Source organism: Falco naumanni, chromosome Z (assembly GCF_017639655.2).
Source record: "Falco naumanni isolate bFalNau1 chromosome Z, bFalNau1.pat, whole genome shotgun sequence".
In the NCBI taxonomy this organism is placed as follows: Eukaryota; Metazoa; Chordata; class Aves; order Falconiformes; family Falconidae; genus Falco; species Falco naumanni.
Window position 1 is genome coordinate 56,791,679 of NC_054080.1, and position 17,254 is coordinate 56,808,932.

Genomic DNA, 17,254 nt, shown 5'->3' on the forward strand with positions numbered 1-17,254 from the left:
ACTGGACTAAAACTAAATGGGCCAAATAACCCCACTAACATAACACACAGTTTGCTTTTGCAGAAGGATTTAATAGAGCAGCAGAGGAAAAGACTTCTGAGTACAAAGCCCCAAACTGAAAATGCCTATGAAGTGCTGTATCTATGATAGCACCTAACTACAGCCTAGGTGAAGGAGTCTTAGGACAAAGCACTGCTATTCTGGAAGTACTAGTATCCTGTGCCATTTCTGGACATTCAGATCTACTTTGTACATTTCAGCAGTGGACATCTTTATTATTTGTTACACTACATGCTGGGCTGACATAACCTCAACATTACAACAAACAAAAATATTTCTAAAATATCAAGTTTAGCTTTTTTTAAACCAGCTCCTTCTTTCTCTAATACTTAACATTTTTAAAAGCTTAGTTAGACTGCTGGCAATTATTAATTATAAAAAGTCTATAATGCTGATTACTATGTAATTTTAAGAAATGCTCTAGGGCCTAAACATTTGTTATTCTCTTATGCAAGCCCTTCATTTACATTTTACATGCAATGCACTTAAAGTTTTAATCATATTTAATTATGTCTACATTTTGTTTTGTGATTTTTAAAACCAAATTGTTCAGTCCTTATTCAGGGTGGGAATAGATTCTGGAAAGGAACTAGAGTTTTGTCTTACGTCTGCACCCACATTAGATACTTATTGGTTTTTGCCAGCATGTTTCAAAGTAAGCATGGCAATTCTAATTCAATTCTGTGTTTGTAAAGTGTTAATAAAATGTTAAAAAAGAGCTAACCAATATCTTGAAGAAATTTTTCCAACCCCATTTGCTAACATACTTGTACATATGCATTAAACTGCCTACACTTTAAATTCCAGAACTATTTCAATTCCTGAAATGTAGGCAGCCCACTGATTGGTTCCACACCATTCTGAAAAGACATGGTTATACAAAAAAACATTCTACTCCATCCTAAGAGTGATACAACTAGTACTGTGCAGGTGCACAGAAGGGAAAACTATGAAATTGCAGGAAGGAATATGGTCCCACAGTGTTAATGGGTAGAACTGTCTGCTATGAATTTTCAAGATATATTCATTACTGCTATTGGTTATGTACTTTCACACGTGAGATCAGCTTTATGTAAAAAAAGTATGTGGTGTAATGCCATGAACATGTTAATCATATGGAATCTTCAACACTAAAAACCTAGAAATAAAACACAGTCCAGTATTTATATAATGGACCAATACCCCTGCAATTACATAACAGTGTTAGTATATGTAGTTAATGAGATTAAGTGATGTTATACAGAAGTGGTCGTGCTAAGTTTTCATGCTGGTAGAAAACAACAATTACTCCCATCAAAAACCTTTAAAAAAGAAGTAGCTATAAGTGAAAATCAAGTGTCACATTCACTACCATCAACAGAAATACAGGTAATCAAGCTGTAGCAGTTTCAGATTTATACTTTTTGCATTATAGAGGCTTTATTCTTCAAAGAAAAAATATGGGTGTGACTGAGATGGCATATGAAATATTGAAAGGAAGCAGCATGTAATTTTACCTAAAATAACCATATTCCTTCCTCTACTCCTTACCATTAGTCTCCTCATTCTTTCTTTCTCAATTCTCTCAGTTTCTTTTTTCTGCTCACGCTCAGTGTTGGCATGCCAAGTTGCCACAGCTTTAGAAAGTTTCTGAATTTTCCCAGCAACTGACCGGTGGTACTCTTTAAAATCTTTAGCATGCTGCAGTATGCTATTCAGGTATTCCTAGGAAGAGAAACAAGTTAGTGCAGATGCTTGGGCAAAGCACAAGACTTAAAATCACAAACACGTAAGTTTTAATCTTACAATTTTCCAATTACTGATCACATGATTTAGGGTTTTTTTAATCTTAGAAACTTCAAAGGTAAATAAAATATTTAATAGAGAAGACACACAGCAAAGGAAGGTGCATTTCTGTCATGGGGCACAAAGCTAATAAGTTAAAATACCTGATGCTTCTGCCTACGCTTCCTCTCCTGTTCTATCTTCTGCTGTTTCTCCAGCTTTTCCGTCATACGGGCCTCCCTCAAAGTCTGGCGCTTGCTTCGTTTGTAGGCTTTGGAGTTCAGTGCTGTCTCCAGCGTTGTGTCACGACGCATACAAGCTACTACCTCTTGTCTTAGCTACCATTGGGAAAAAAGAAATAGTTAAAAAAAACATACGTAATTTTTAATACACGGAGGAACAACTTTAAACACTAGTATGGCAGAGTAAAGCAGTAACAGTCCAGAAGATGTCCCAGCCTGTTCTTCCCTTTCCATTATGGTTCTGAAAAGATCCAGCATCTATACAGTTGCACCAGCTATATCTGTCTCCTTAAACAAATCTTAAGTCTCCATATGATGGCCAAGTGTTAATCACTCGTAATCATTTCTTCCTGAATGATGCTGCCAGTGACTGTCCTGCTGCAACAAAAGGGGCTACCCAGGATGTTACACTATCAAAGTAATACATGACATATTTTCTTGAGCTGGACCCGAATGTAGCTGACAATTCATTTCATGGTCAGCTGCACAGGAGTCAGCAAGAAGAGACAAATGTTAAGGGCTCCCCAGCAGTACAGCAGGGAGAGCCTACTGGTTTTCATCTGACCTCTGACAAAACTTCATTACAAAGGAATGCCAAAGGTAGAGGGAAGGAAGACTTGGACATCATGGTACAACTACTGCCAAGGCTTCTGTCAGGAAGTATTTCTGCTTGACCTGCCAAATCACATCTTTGTTCTTCCAAACTAGCTTGAAGTCTCTTGCCACTTCCAATGGCAAGAGGCCCATTACTCTGGCAATGTGATTCCTTTTCTAAAATTCATTTGGTGATACATGCGTTCAACATCCAACTTGTATCTTAGGTCTGATCTTGTTACACTTAATTTTCAAAGTCTCTGTGCCACAGTGGAAATCCTGGAAACAGATCACAGTGAAACAGCATACACAACATACAACTCTTCCTCAAACAAAGGGACACATGACAACTATATGAACTATATCCAGAAAGATATAGTTGGGATTTGTGTTGAAAATCATCTTGCCATCTGTCCAGCTCTTGTTTTGTCTTTGCACCAATGCCATGTTCATGGTGGAAGACACAGTTCTATGTTACATTTTAGACTGGTAGACAAAGCAGAAAGTTAACATAACTGTTGAACATTCTGGATACAAAACAAAATAAAACTTGAGCATTTTGTGACTTGCTTATCAGTCAAGTTTGCTCTCATGCAAAGTCTCCTGCTGAGGCTCATTGTCACTGCAAAATCTCTTGCCAATTTACTCTTTCCTACATGAACACATTTGGCTGTGACCTCTATGAGAATTTTCTGGAAGCAAAAGTCATTACCTGGCGCTGGAAATTCAGCAACCTAAGTGCCTTCAACTCCACAGTAGCTTTGGTTCGCAGATCAGGGGGCAGAGAACCAGGCAAGTTCTCCAGTTCCTGGATTCTGTGAGCAATTCGAGCCTGAAGCCTAAGTAAACAGAAAAGAGGGCAAGACACCAGAGGAAATCTGTAAGTGGTTATCAAAATTATACAGTAAAAATAGGCAATTTATCTCAGGCATTTATTTCACTTTTACTACTTGTTTCTGAACTAACAGGCTTTTGCAGAAATGACATTAGGTAACCTTTTCCACTTTGAAAATAAATTGTCAAAAACTGAATATACCCCTTGGCCTTTCCTTTAATTTTGACTAAAACTATACATATAAGAAGAAACTTGGGGAATTTTATTTTATTCATACTATACAGGATTCTGCTTTCAAGCTTCTTGCATGGGTACTATTTTATGCACAGTGTAGTCAGTGATGACACAGACAGAACTTTCTTTAATATCTGGAATTATGCTTCCTTATTTTATTGACAAATGAAAAGTTCATTAGTAAAGTATTCACACTTACATAGCTGTTACATTGTAAATCAGATTCTATTTTATTCTTCCTTTACAAGCTTAATTTTGCATTCATTTGCAGATTCAAGAGAAAGAGAAAGAATAATGGACAAGCCAGACAGAACTTTTTCTTTGCTATTTTTTACATTGAAAACCAAGATCAAAGAGCTAACATTACTAATTTTTGTGGTTTTATTTACAAGTATTTCTGGGAACTGCAAATTTTGCCAAGGTATTAAAACAACAGACCCCAAAATTTTAAGTTATCCAAAAGCTGCATCCAAGTTCAACTGAATCAGTGCCCTCCATTTCCAAAATGCAATCAAAACCAAACACACACATGCCCTCTCCCCCAAAACCAGAGTCCTCTCTCTCCCAAAATCAAAAACTTAAAGGCCCAGGAATAGGAAGGTATGTCATCTCCCTACACTGCACAGGCCTCAAAATTTCCCTTTTCTTTACTGTCACACAGCACAAAACATCAGATCATGTCAGGAAAAGATGTCTGCTGCTGTTTTCCTGTGATGAGGACTTTGGAACTGCCCTAAAGAGAGAAAGAAAACGCTTTCTATATGGCTTCTTTGCATATAGTGATTATTCCCGCCTTGCCCTTTTGCGCCTTCATCATTCCACAGTATTAGCACAGTGACATAAACTCTCATACACTCAACATATCAGCTGCACAGCTGGAAAGTAGATCACACATCAAGTAAAATGGCTGTGCCTGATACAGAGTCAGAACAAATCAAAATATTAGTATCTCACAGTAACTGTAAGTATTATGATTTATGTATAACCTGAAAAGCAAATGGAATCACTTGTACAGTTGCAGACAATATCTCTTCTGTAACAGTACTCCTTCCTAAAACTCCTAAACTTCCTAAAACTATGCAATTTTTTTGTATTACTGAAAGACTTTTGAAGTTCCTGGAACAACAAAAAGGAGGTGATGGTGCATTACTGCAGAGGGACTAACTTTGGTGTCCTTAACATAGCAGAAAATTGAAGCATAATTAGGTTAGTTAAGCTCTTCATACAGACTGAAAATTAAATCAAGAAGGGTTATGTCCTAATATGAGAAAGCTCTATTACAGACATCCCAACTCAAGTGAATGCAATAACTACTTGAGGTGTTTCCCACCACAGCCACCTTCTAATCCTTAAAGAGTATGACTGCAGTTTGTTGGGCTATTGCTATCTTCATAGAAACATACTAATAACTATTAGGTAAACAGAATCCAAAGAAAAAAGTTTCCTACATGCTTTTTACAAGCACTTGAAGGACATAATCTCACCATTTGTTTAAAAGATATATTTAACTAATCTTTGCAGTTAGCAATTTATCTTCATCCATGCAGAAAGCAGCTAGTGCATCTACACAGAGACCTCTTCGCACACCTCTTCCTTATTACAGCAGAGGTTATGCTTGCACATTCAAACCTGGACGTCTTGAACACTTCCATGCAAAACTGCACAGATGCCATGCAGTAAGCCATGAAGATACATAGGAAAAGACTTTGCAGGTAACAGAAAGAAACCATCGACTATCTGTAGGACGCTATCAAGCCTATTTTTTTTTAATTAGCAATAAGATGGAAAAAAGCCCTTCCACATAATAGAACAACTTTAAATTACACACATTAGTAGCTTTAAGAGATCTATTCAGTGAAATCAAATGCAGCACTTTATTTTTAAGAAACTGTTAAGAAGAGTTTTATAAAAGCACAGTATGAATTTTTCATTCTAGCCAGATTTCAAGGAACACAAGTTTAACAGCTCTCCACATGAATAATTTAAATTTCTTATATGGACAAGAATTTTGCATATCTAAGTTTCTTTTTATCCACCTTTAGTCATAAAGAAATTAACAACAATTATCATATAAACTCATCTCAAATCAACGTATGTTACAAATAGCTTCTCAGCACAACCCCATGAATTTGAGAGCAACATTAACTCCCCATTTTCTTTCTCTTTCTTAATATACACTGGAGCCTTTTTTGTAATCAGATCAAGGCTTTTCAGGGAGAAAAAGCAGTCTGCCAATGTTTCATTAGATTCAAACCTTTTTCAGGTCCCACAATATGTTAATAGATGTATTACTGCTTCTCCATTGGTACTGGTCTATTTAACACATGGTTAATGAATGAGAACATTATACTGTACTTCTAAGCATCTATTTGATTAATTGTTTGATGAAACAAACTATCTAACTTCCTAGTAACAAAGAAAGGAAAAAAAATGCTATGACTGGAAAAAAAAAAAAGTGGAATGTTTTAACAGCAAAACTAAAGTATTTCACATTTAAAATATTGTTCTGTAAGACATGCTCTAATACATAAATCAAGCTCCCCAAAAATCTGCCAATTAGTACTTCGGACGCATGTATACAAGAGAGGTGGCCAAACCCTTTAGCAATTAACTTTTTATCATGTAGCTCATGAATCAGCACTCAATTACTGTCTCCCCAGCAGCAAACTTTGCACCTTTAGTCCAGAAACACCATGTTTGGGTCATTGTTGCTGTTTAACCCTTGCCAGCAACTAAGCACCACATAGCCACTTGCTCTCTCTCCCCATGCCCCCCATAGTAGGATGGCGGATGAATCACAAGGGTAAAAGTGAGAAAAAAGCCTCATGGGTTGAGACAAAAACAGTTTAAAAAGAAATTATTTTTTAAATTTAATGAATATAGAGAAAAACAAAAACAAAGAGAGAGGAAAATAAAACCCAAGAAAGATTAAGCAATGCAAATGAAAACAATTGCTCACCATCAAACTATCAATGTGCAGCCAGTCCCCAAGCAGCAGTTCCCTGCCAATGCACTCAGCAATAAAATGAGGGGTATGCTCAGGTACAGAGTATCCCTTTGGTAAGTTAGAGTCAAATGTCCCAACTGTGTCCACTCCCACCTTTCCATGTATCCCCAGCCTACTTGCTGACAGGGTGGTCTGAAGAAGAAAAGGCCTTCAGGCTGCATAAGAAGGACTCAGCAACAACCAAAACATCAGTGTCTTATCAACAACACTTTCAGCACAAATCCAAAACATAGCCCTATCCTAGCATTCAACTTTATCCCAGCCAAAACTAGTACATTCCTTGAGTAAACCTAATCTGTTATTTTCAAGAATTCCTAACTTAAGTATTCAAAGCTTACACTTTCTCACAGTAAGGCAGTATAACAAAAATTTTCGTTTGCGTCTAACTTCACATTTGAAATATGACTTCCTAAAAGACCTGTATGATAATTCTGTCTTTTCACGAAAACGAGTAATTCAGTTTTCTAAGTATTTCAAAGTATAATGCCCCTCTATTAAAGAAGTAAACTACTGAGAGATCTCAATAGAAAACCATTTCATAAAGCTTCTGCTAACTTCACTGGTTTCAAGATACAAATGTTTGTATTGGTTTTTTCTACTCCCTTTTTAGGAAGAAAGTGTGAATACATCACAATTTTGTATTAAACTTGCCTATATTAAAGCTAAGTCTAGTACTGTCCAAAGCACAAAAGCTGTTAAATTGCTTTTTTCAAAGCTTTGGTCTGATGTTACTTACACCGTTCTACATAATGAAAAGACTTCCAGAACTTCTAAGCATTCTGGTACACAAAGCAAAAACAAAATCCAGCAGTGTTAAAGATAAAAGAAGCCTGGATCATTATCTATATGCTACCATAAAAAATAAAACCCTTCTGATGCAGAATTCCTACCAAACTTCCACCTCACTTACTCTGCCAACAAGATCAAGTTATTTAGAATTTAATGGACATGCTGTATCTGCAACTGGTTCTCCTGAGCAGTAAATGCAACACTGCTATTTTGTGTCACTCCTCACTTTCCTCTACTTATGCATACTAAGACATAACAGTTTGGAACACATTGTAAAATGGAGCAGGACTGGAAAGAGGAGTAGTAACAATTAGAGGTTAACTGATGCAGGGAAGGTTATACTGAAGTGGCTACATGATTCTTGCTCAGGTTAGTGCTACAATTCTTCACTCAGAGCAACTGTAAAACCATATAATGGTGGTTCTACAAGCTTTCTGAAAAAAGGGTTAGAAAACAAGTTATTGCTCAATGGCTATTCAGTCCTAAGATAAAAAGGGTAAGAGAGAATGCCACAGCAACATGATAATACATTACTTAAGCATTATCTTACACAAAAAGTAAGAGCTTCTCTGGGATCAAAACCTTGACTCTGGACACGGCACCACATGCTAAAACACTTCCTGGTGTTTTACTTTCATAAAGCAGAAGTCATTAAACCAGTCTTCAGTGAGATCACCATCCCTTTTAGCTACTTTTCCCTACAAACTTACTGTTACAGTAACTAGAAGATGCATCTGTGGCAGTATGCTCCCTTCTTGCCCCACCATCTCCCATTCTGACCTGACAATGAACAACCATACTCAGCTCCAGCTGGAGCCGGGCGTTTGACTGGAGCAGCACGCCTGTCTCACAGAACACGTAACGGGTGCAGCCCAACAAGCAAAACAACTGAGTGACGGCCGGGCTGCGGCGGGGGCCTCTCAGCCTGGTGTTGCTTCTGTGAGGGCCAGGAAGACCCCGCACAGCTGTGACCATCAATCTGGGTCTGCACCCAATCCTCCCCGCTCCGCGCTGAACCATCGGGCCCAACCGACCTTCCGAACCGACACCTTGCTAAGGGCCAGTCGGCACACAGTGACCGACAGCCCCACCTCACCACGAGTGTAAAATCTGGCAAGTTGGAAATCTTTTCCCCCCAGGGACAAGGACTCTAACTACGGGGTGGCTGGATGGGCCTGGACCTCTCTCCTCCCCAGGCAGGGATGCCTCCTTGGCAAGGTTTGCACCTCCGACTACGGTGGATGTTACCCGGGATAATACTACTAACGGCAGCGCTGTACTTTCAATTCAAGCTCAAATTTTGCAGTAAGTGTATTTATCAATGGCAATTCTGAACCTGTTCCATTTGTTGCCTTAATGAAACATCTGGGTTTTTTCAACTTTGCCAAACAGTTTCAGTGAGAGTCCTTAAACTGGGCTCTGACAGGCAAATGTTAACTGGTGAGTGGCTGCATGCAGTTAGACTTAAACTCGCTGACCAAGTGTGAGACTAGGATTGGACCTAGCAGCACCTAGACTCCCCTCTGAGGAGAAATTTAGAAAGGAAGGGGACCCTCTCCGAACCTTGTGACTCAATGGAGGGCTGTCTCCCCACCACCCCCAGCTACTCATCAGACTCATAATGTGACAGCATCATCAATCCAAAACAAGCAAATATGTTAAGTGCAGTTTCTTTCCTCTGACTGATAATGATCAAGAACATATTTTAGGCGCAGGTCAAGATCCTTCTGCCCTGCAGATTCTCACGGTCAACTGTTTAACAGCCTTGTTGATGGGAAGAGGGGAGAAGTCTCTTTCTAACACCACAAGAAACGCCATCCTCTATACTTTGTAATGAATATAATTCACCACCTAATTAAGGCACTCAGGAGGCAACTTTTAGAGATCATTCTTCCTGTTAACCTTTTTTTTAAATCTTGTCTGTGACACCATTAATATTGTCTCTACATTTTGGTAGTCCAACCAACCCCATTATCACTAATAAAATTTGGTTTTGCTGTGCCCATTAACTCACCAGCCTTTTGACCTCCATTTCTAGCTTCCCTTTTGTTTATAATTCTGAAAACTTCCTGCATAGAACTGGTTTCTCTGTAGACTGTATACAACGATTTTGTTTTCCTAACTTTCACTGTTTGCAGCATCCAAGTAATACACTGACCCAGCAGAGCCCTTGAGCCTGTTTTAAACTTATCTGGTTTTCAGTGATACTGCCTGTACATTTTAGTAGTTCGTAACTTGGGGTAGAACTAAATCACTACTTGGTTTGACGTTTTGTACTTCGCTTTGATATGGTCTTTCTCTGCAGACTCAACATTATACTATTATCACTGCAGTAGCTGATTGCAGGGAGTTTCAGCAGAGAACCGGCTGCATAAGCATTTGATTCATGCTACTCTCTTTTACCTATATTCACGTTCTTGGAGTATTTCAACAGGATCCAACCCTTGTGGCTTCTGGATAGGGCTGATGCGATTCTGCTTTTGTTGCAGCTGAACAATGGGTGAAGGCTGTCCCGGTGGTGGCTGTGGTACAGAAGGGCCAGGCATGGCAGCAGCAGGCTGGGCAGCAGTGGGGGCAGGAGAAGGCCTCCCGCTAGGCGGGGGTGCGGGAAGCTTTTGCTGCGCATTGGAGACGCTCACATCTGGGGCTTGGCCTGAATCATAAAAAGTACTTATTCATAACTTGAAATACAGAACACAGAAAGAAAATCAAGATGGTTTCTGAAGACAGAATGTGAAGCTGAGGCAAACATTCAAAATCACCAGTAAGAGCACACTGAGACAGACTGCACTCCATGTTTTAAAAAAACATACTAAAATGCAAGTATAGCACACATTGCAGGAAGTCCTGCAAAGAAAAACAAAACACCTGAAACTTAACGATGGATGTAATTTTTTTCCCATTCCTGCTGACTTCTAATTCTAGCATTAGAAGTAAAACAGCTCTGATTTTATGCAAGTTTAGGACTTCATTCCCATGTTCACTACCCTTGCACCACTTAAAAGTCATCTATAATCACAACCTGACAACAAGAACAAGCAGGTCTGCTTCTAGAGCTCTATCAGAACTAGATAGCTGTAATAAAATTTCTACAACTGTACTCAGAAGTACCTATCATATATGAATAGCCTTTGTTTTGCTATGATCCCCTATTAATAGTATTTAAGTATTTCAAATACCAGGAATTCAATTACTGTTTTATCTTACAGCATTCTAATAGTCTTAAAAATTAACACCTCAGTTAACATGAAAATAGTATTTGCCATTGATGGACACTAAGGGTCATAGATTTCAGCATGCCATATGACAACAAGCTACCCATACATTCAGGTTCACAAATTGTCACTGACAATAAACATTGCAACAATAAAGATGTTACTTTATTGTCTGAGGAGTCACAGTAATTTAATGTTAGGAAAAACAACTACAAAGTACACCTGCAATCTAGTCATCAACCTTAATTGAACCTTAATTCAAACCTTAATATCCTAAAATCCATATAAAAAGATTCCTTCAGAGATCACCATATGTCATTCACCTATCTGCATCAAAGTCCAGAAAAGGCACTTGAGCACAAGCTGTAGATTCTGTATTTAGCAACACTGCATTTCAGTTTATAAAAAATACGTAAAACAAAGCCCACCAAAAGGCTCTCTGTAGTCTCAGTTTTCAGGGAATCATGCAAATTGAATTGTAAAACAAACACTACCATGAAAAACTGCGTAATGAATAAAAAATAAATATAAAGAAATAAGTACAATCTTTAAAAATATATCAAATAAAACCTCCAAACAAATAAAGTAAGGACAGACAATTTTTTTCTTATGAAAAAAACAAGCAATGAAAAAAGACAAGCTGTAAGATGCTTAGAGTTAAACAGGACAGAGATATTATTATTGCATACTGGATTATTTAGACAAAACTATCCATCTAGCAATTCTGTGTAACTACCAGCATTTTTAGTAGCAGTTTAAGCTAGAATGCATTGTGTCAGGTAAACTCATATACACAACCTCTCAAGAAACACTTTTTCCCCTCATTCTTATCCTGCTCAAATTCTAAGTATTCATTGGGAGTATTCCAAGAAAAGTAATTCTACATCTGATTATATGTTAGTATTTCATTTGTTATTTGTAACTAATGACAGGGAATTTTTTTATGGCCTCAATTATCACAGAGTCATAACTCCCCAGATCTACCCACAAACAACAACATGGCATAACATTTCTACAGTATGAGAACCCTCTGTTATTTGCAATCCTGTGTTACTGTATTTATTTTTAAATCTCTCTAAAAATAACTACAAAACTTCAAACAATATATATTACTAGGGATTTCTAATTCTTTTCAGTACAATACTTCTTCCACTCTACTTTCAAACAACAAAATCAGCCAGTAAACCAAAATCTGAATGATTTGGTTCAAAATCTGGTCATCATGTGGGGGAAATAAAGTTACACTGTTCATGAGAGTTCAAAGACTACACTGAACTTCCAAAGCAATCCAAATTAAAAAAAAAAAAAAAAAAAAAAAAAAAAAAAAAAAAAAAAAAAAGAGCAACCTAACTCTAGCAGGGTTTGAAAATACAGGAGCAAAAACTATGGTTGAAAGACAAGCTTGCTGCAACTAAGCAGGCTCAGAACATAAGTTATTAAGTAGATTTTATGGATGTCCCTCAGGCAGCTTAAGTATTTCATTCTGATTGTAAAAAGGTGCTTCATGTTCAGGCTGCCTAGCAATTGCAGTAACTTCACATGGTCAAATCATTCATGCATGAACAAATGGTCAGACTCTCCTCAATTCAAGTCCTAGGTACAGTAAAGGTTACACTAATTTTCTGCACACCTTTCTACCTTCCCTTTTTTCCCCCTGCATCTTTTCCCCAAACTCTACCCACAACGTTTAACCATAACTCTGTACATGACATTAGCATTATACTCCACTATACCTTCAGTCCAAGTTTTAGGGGTAATGGCAGCTGTATGTCCAGGCATCCCTGGAGCAGGCCCTGGTCCAGTTGCAGCACCAGCCATTGTATGTAACCCAATGCCTGCAATTTGACAGAGGAAAGAAACTTACTAACATACAAAGCATTTCCAAGTATTCAAAAATTACTTTGCTTTCTAGCATGCTAGCGTATTCAGGCAAGTAGTATTTTTCTTCATTAAATATGGATTTAAGTAGATTTTATTGTGCAAAAATGTATGTAATAAAGCATATTAAAATCATCTCCCAAAAAACCCTTATTCAGTAGCAAAGCCATGTCTACCGAAATGAAGTGACTAGTGAAAATATTAAAATCACTACTAAAAATAAAATAGTGCCATCTTAATCCTCATTTTCTAATGCAAACTCAGTAATGGAAGTGTTCAGAAACTAATAGGTGCAGGGTGCTTAACGTAACAGTTTTCTTTGGACCAAAATGCACTTGCTTATTGCACTGTCATATGTATTTTCACCAGGAGAAAAAACAAGAACATTTTATTTTCCTTATGTTTTTCACTTGACAGCACACTATACATGGTTTGTTTTACTTTAAACAACCTAAATAACCAGTCAACTTGCTGCAGATTTTTTATCTACTTTTCTGCGTAGTGACAGGAGACTGAAAATTCACTCTAAGGAAAACAGTAAAATTGCCATCAGTAAAGTACAATTAACATGCAAAAAATGTCAAGCATAATCAGGATGGACGCAGTATTGCACAGTGAAATCACTCTCATTTCAGTTTCGACAATAACCTATTAATAAATACATGTGTTTTACGCACTTGCTCAGGCTTAAAAACAAAGGTTGCTGTTCACTTAGATGCCAGAATACAGTCCCAAGTTAGAGCCCTGCACAGCACGCATTTTTTAATTTTCCACAAGTAAAAGTTCAAGAAAGAACTAAAAGAAAATTCCCTGTGCAATGACACAAGGCTTAAATGCACTTACCAGACTGTCTGTTGAAGGCACTGGGAGGCTGCTGCTGTTGAATGCCAGGCAGAGTTCTCTTCCCCTGAACAGCAAGCTGGAGGTTTTCTGGTAAAGGCTGACCTCTAGCTAACATTTTGTATGCTAGAATCTGAGCTCGCAACTGATGCAGCTGTACAGGGCTGAAAGGGGAAGGCCCTCTGTTAGGTTGATTCATAACTTGTGGGTCTCCTGCTATTATGGGTCCTGGCTGGCTGGGAGTCATTTGGGGTGGAGTTGGACCTCCTCCAGACATTGGACTGGACACATGCTCTGCTGCTCCAAGTGGAGATGGGTGTGGAGACATATAACCTAGAACAGGTAAGAGGATCACAAACTTACCTCTCTGGTTAGTCAAATATAAATTCCATCAAATTTCTTAAACAGTACATAGAGTATAAAAATGTCTCTCTGAACTCAGGATAGCAGTAGTGTTTTCTGCAAGATCAAAAGCACAATCTGAAGTTCCCTGGGATATCAAGAAAGCCTCATGAGCTATTCTTTGAGAAGAACTACGATTATATAGTCCATTAATTCCTAAAAATAACAATTACCCTCAAATTTGGAGTAAGACAAACTAAGACATGAAATACAATACAGAAGCATGAGGATGTGGTACTGTTTCACTACAATGTTGGACAAATATTTCCTTGTGGAACATATGCAGTGAATTCTGCCTATTTTGCAGCTTAATATTGTACATTTATTTTGACACACACACATCAAGGAATACCCATTCACTGATAAAGAACCTCATTGCCAAAACTCACCAACATACAGAAATAGAAACAGATGGTATTTCTGTACAACTGCTCTTTAATTTATACAGAATAAAGGTTTGAGCCCGACAAAGAATGTTCAATATCTTTTACCATCAGCATGCTCAAGAACTTGGAACATCAACTGCAACCACAAAAATCACCTTCTGAAGCAGCTGCTGAAGACTGTGTTACTCTATAAAGTTCCAACAGAGCAAGCACAGTCCTGAAGTGAACAATGCTTGTATCTCATTATAGCTCTTGTGAATGCAGAGTTTGAAGTTCAATTACACTTCATATATATCTCCTTGAGCTTCACAATGCATCCATGAAAAGAGATGGCATAGATTTTTGGTGAGATTTCCAAGAATATGTATTGTGTCAGAGAAAAAATATGAAAAGTAATCCTTCAGGTAATGCACAAAAAACAACTACATTTCAAAGATGTCCACCAAGAGGGAAAAACTTTGGCTTTGTGGAGCACAATGCCCACACCAATTTGAAAAGCCTAAAAACCCCTCATAACAAAAATCAAGAAATCTTCTGGCTCGCTTCCAGATTCTTAGTAAGCCACAGATCACTAAACTCCAAAGTGCATGCCACAGTTCACAGTTCTGTGCCACCAAATCTACTCTTCCTCCACTCTTCCTGACACTTTGAAGTGAAATGTCAATTTCATCTATCCAGATCACAGAAACAAGTAATTTTGCTCTCTCTTTAGCGTCATTGTCCTTATCAACCCTTCAGTAAGGGCAACATAGGCAAATATGTCAAAGTAGCCTCAAGTCTTCTGAGATGACAGCACCTGTAAGTCACTAGAACTTATACAAGTGGGTAGATGAGAGAGCTAAAGAATTCAAAGTCCATCAATACTGAAATCTGGGGATGAAAATATTCTACAATGAAGTAAAGGTTGTAAATGCCTGAGAAAAAGGACAAAAAGAGGATTTCAGCTCTTGTATAAAAGGAAAATAAGGTAGAAGTAAAGCAGGTAAAAAATGGGTTTGGGATGCGAAGAGATCAGACAAGACAGAAACAAACACATTGAGGTAAATCTTGTAACTAAAGATGATGATGACAGGAAAGGAAGAAGACTCTAGTGAGAATAAGAAAAATTAAACAGTTCAAGAGAAAAATAGGGAAGTGAGGTGAGAAGTTCAAGGAAAAAGGAGAAAGAGACCTTAAAAAGTTAAAATTACTGAAGTTATTGACCAGGTCAATATAAAAGTTGTTTATACATTCCAGGTCAATATAAAAGTTGTTTATACATTCATTGGTGGTGATAAAATTTATGATAAATAACCATAAGTTCACTCCATTATTCATCTCCTTCCACTAAATTACCTTTGCCTCATTTTTTTTTAAAGAGTGAAAGATACAAATCCCTCTTGCTGAGCACACTGCTTTAAAAGAACAACCAATATGTCACAACAAAAATCAAAATATACAACTGCACTATTGTTTTATGCTGTAAAGTGGGGTTTATGTTTATCCATTACTATCACATTTCTAAATCTCAGAATTTACATTAAATAGCACCTACTTTGAATTACATTGGTTTCGAAATTGTCTTTCAAAGGTGTCTTTCCCCTCTGAAGTTACATTGTCCAAGTATATATTCCTCAATCTCTGCCAGATGTCAGACCCAGGATCTTGAAATCCATCTGGACTATAAAAATCTAAAACTGTGGTGCAAGATATTGAGCACTTGTTTTCAATTCTGACAGTTCCAGCTGCAAGTCTGTGACTACGTTTTGCAGAGAGTTTTTAGAAGCAGGCATATTGAGCTTTCTAGATTAAATATTACTTACACTTTCTCTCTCCCTCAAAGTCCTGTGCATCAGGATTCTTGGCAATAGGAAACTAGGCTTGACAAGAGTAAGAATGAAAACAAAATTCCAATAAAATATCTCAGGAAAGAACAAAAGCCTTCCAAACTTCTTGTAAGGGCTCTAAAATGTGGCATTTATAGAACAAAAATTTTGTGATGCTATATGGAAATTTTCCTTTTTGAGTTTGAAAACTTTCAGATGATTTAGTGGTGTGATGATACACACTGTCACAAGGCTGTCCTAATAAAATCTCTATACCACTTGCATTTTTCCTATCTTATTACACATACTTCCGTACAAGTGAGCATGCACACATGGGTTTTGAATAAGGACACATGAAGAATCACAAATAATTGAGTTTAACCTGCATATGTCATAAAAGGAAAAAAAACCTAAAGACACGGTCCACAAGAATTTTTACTATATAGGCAAAGACAGACACTTTTTGAACTTCGCAAACACACATTCATCTACTATGAAGCACTTCAAATGCATTTTTTCCACAGTAAGTATTCAGCAGGTTTTTAAATACCTACCTCATTGTTACTTGCTGCACTGCCGAGTACACCTTACTCTAGAATTTCCACAGATTTTTTTTCTATAGCATAAACCATTTCTGTTTAATTTAACCTTCAAAATGAAAGATGGCACAAGCAGTGAATAATAAAGTTGTAGAACACTCACAACAGGAGAGTTCTATGTGCTTTCAAAGGGCAACAGATAACCTTTAGTTCTGAAAAATACATGAAGTAGGATACCAAACACCAGGAAAGGGAGGCCAAACAGCCCAACCCACCATTTAAAGTCATGGTACCTTCAAAGCTTTATGAGAGGTTTCTCCAGGTCTTACGTAGGTAAGTTCTGAAAATCTCCAATGATGGCGACTCTTAATCACTCTCATGATGAATATTCTTTCCCTTAAGTCCCATCAGAACTTCACTTACATAATTTGTGATCATTACTTCTTCTGTTTTTGCTATGCACCTCTGAGAAGAGTCTGGTTCTGTCTTCTCCATAATCCTTCAGCGGGTTGTCAGAAAGGCTACATCAGAAATCTTTCTCAAATTTTCAGCAGTTAAGAAGCACTGCCTGCATAATTAGCAACACTATTTTCATCCCACTTTGTTATCAACTTATTCCACAGAAATACATCACAGTATGTCATAAAAAATATATATTCTTTAC

General features: G+C 37.5%; 1 protein-coding gene across 5 annotated transcripts in view; it reads right to left on the minus strand.

The window, feature by feature from the left end:
- The window catches only part of SMARCA2 (SWI/SNF related, matrix associated, actin dependent regulator of chromatin, subfamily a, member 2), a 120,410-nt gene that overhangs the window by 73,817 nt on the left and 29,339 nt on the right, over positions 1-17,254 (minus strand). For all 5 annotated transcript variants that reach the window (XM_040579072.1, XM_040579068.1, XM_040579070.1 and 2 more), the window contains 6 exons: positions 13,462-13,791; positions 12,474-12,575; positions 9,929-10,178; positions 3,373-3,499; positions 1,989-2,162; positions 1,591-1,764 (listed from right to left, as the gene is read on the minus strand). In XM_040579072.1, the coding sequence (XP_040435006.1) occupies positions 1,591-1,764; positions 1,989-2,162; positions 3,373-3,499; positions 9,929-10,178; positions 12,474-12,575; positions 13,462-13,791 (1,157 nt within the window). The remainder of the gene's footprint in view (positions 1-1,590; positions 1,765-1,988; positions 2,163-3,372; positions 3,500-9,928; positions 10,179-12,473; positions 12,576-13,461; positions 13,792-17,254) is intronic.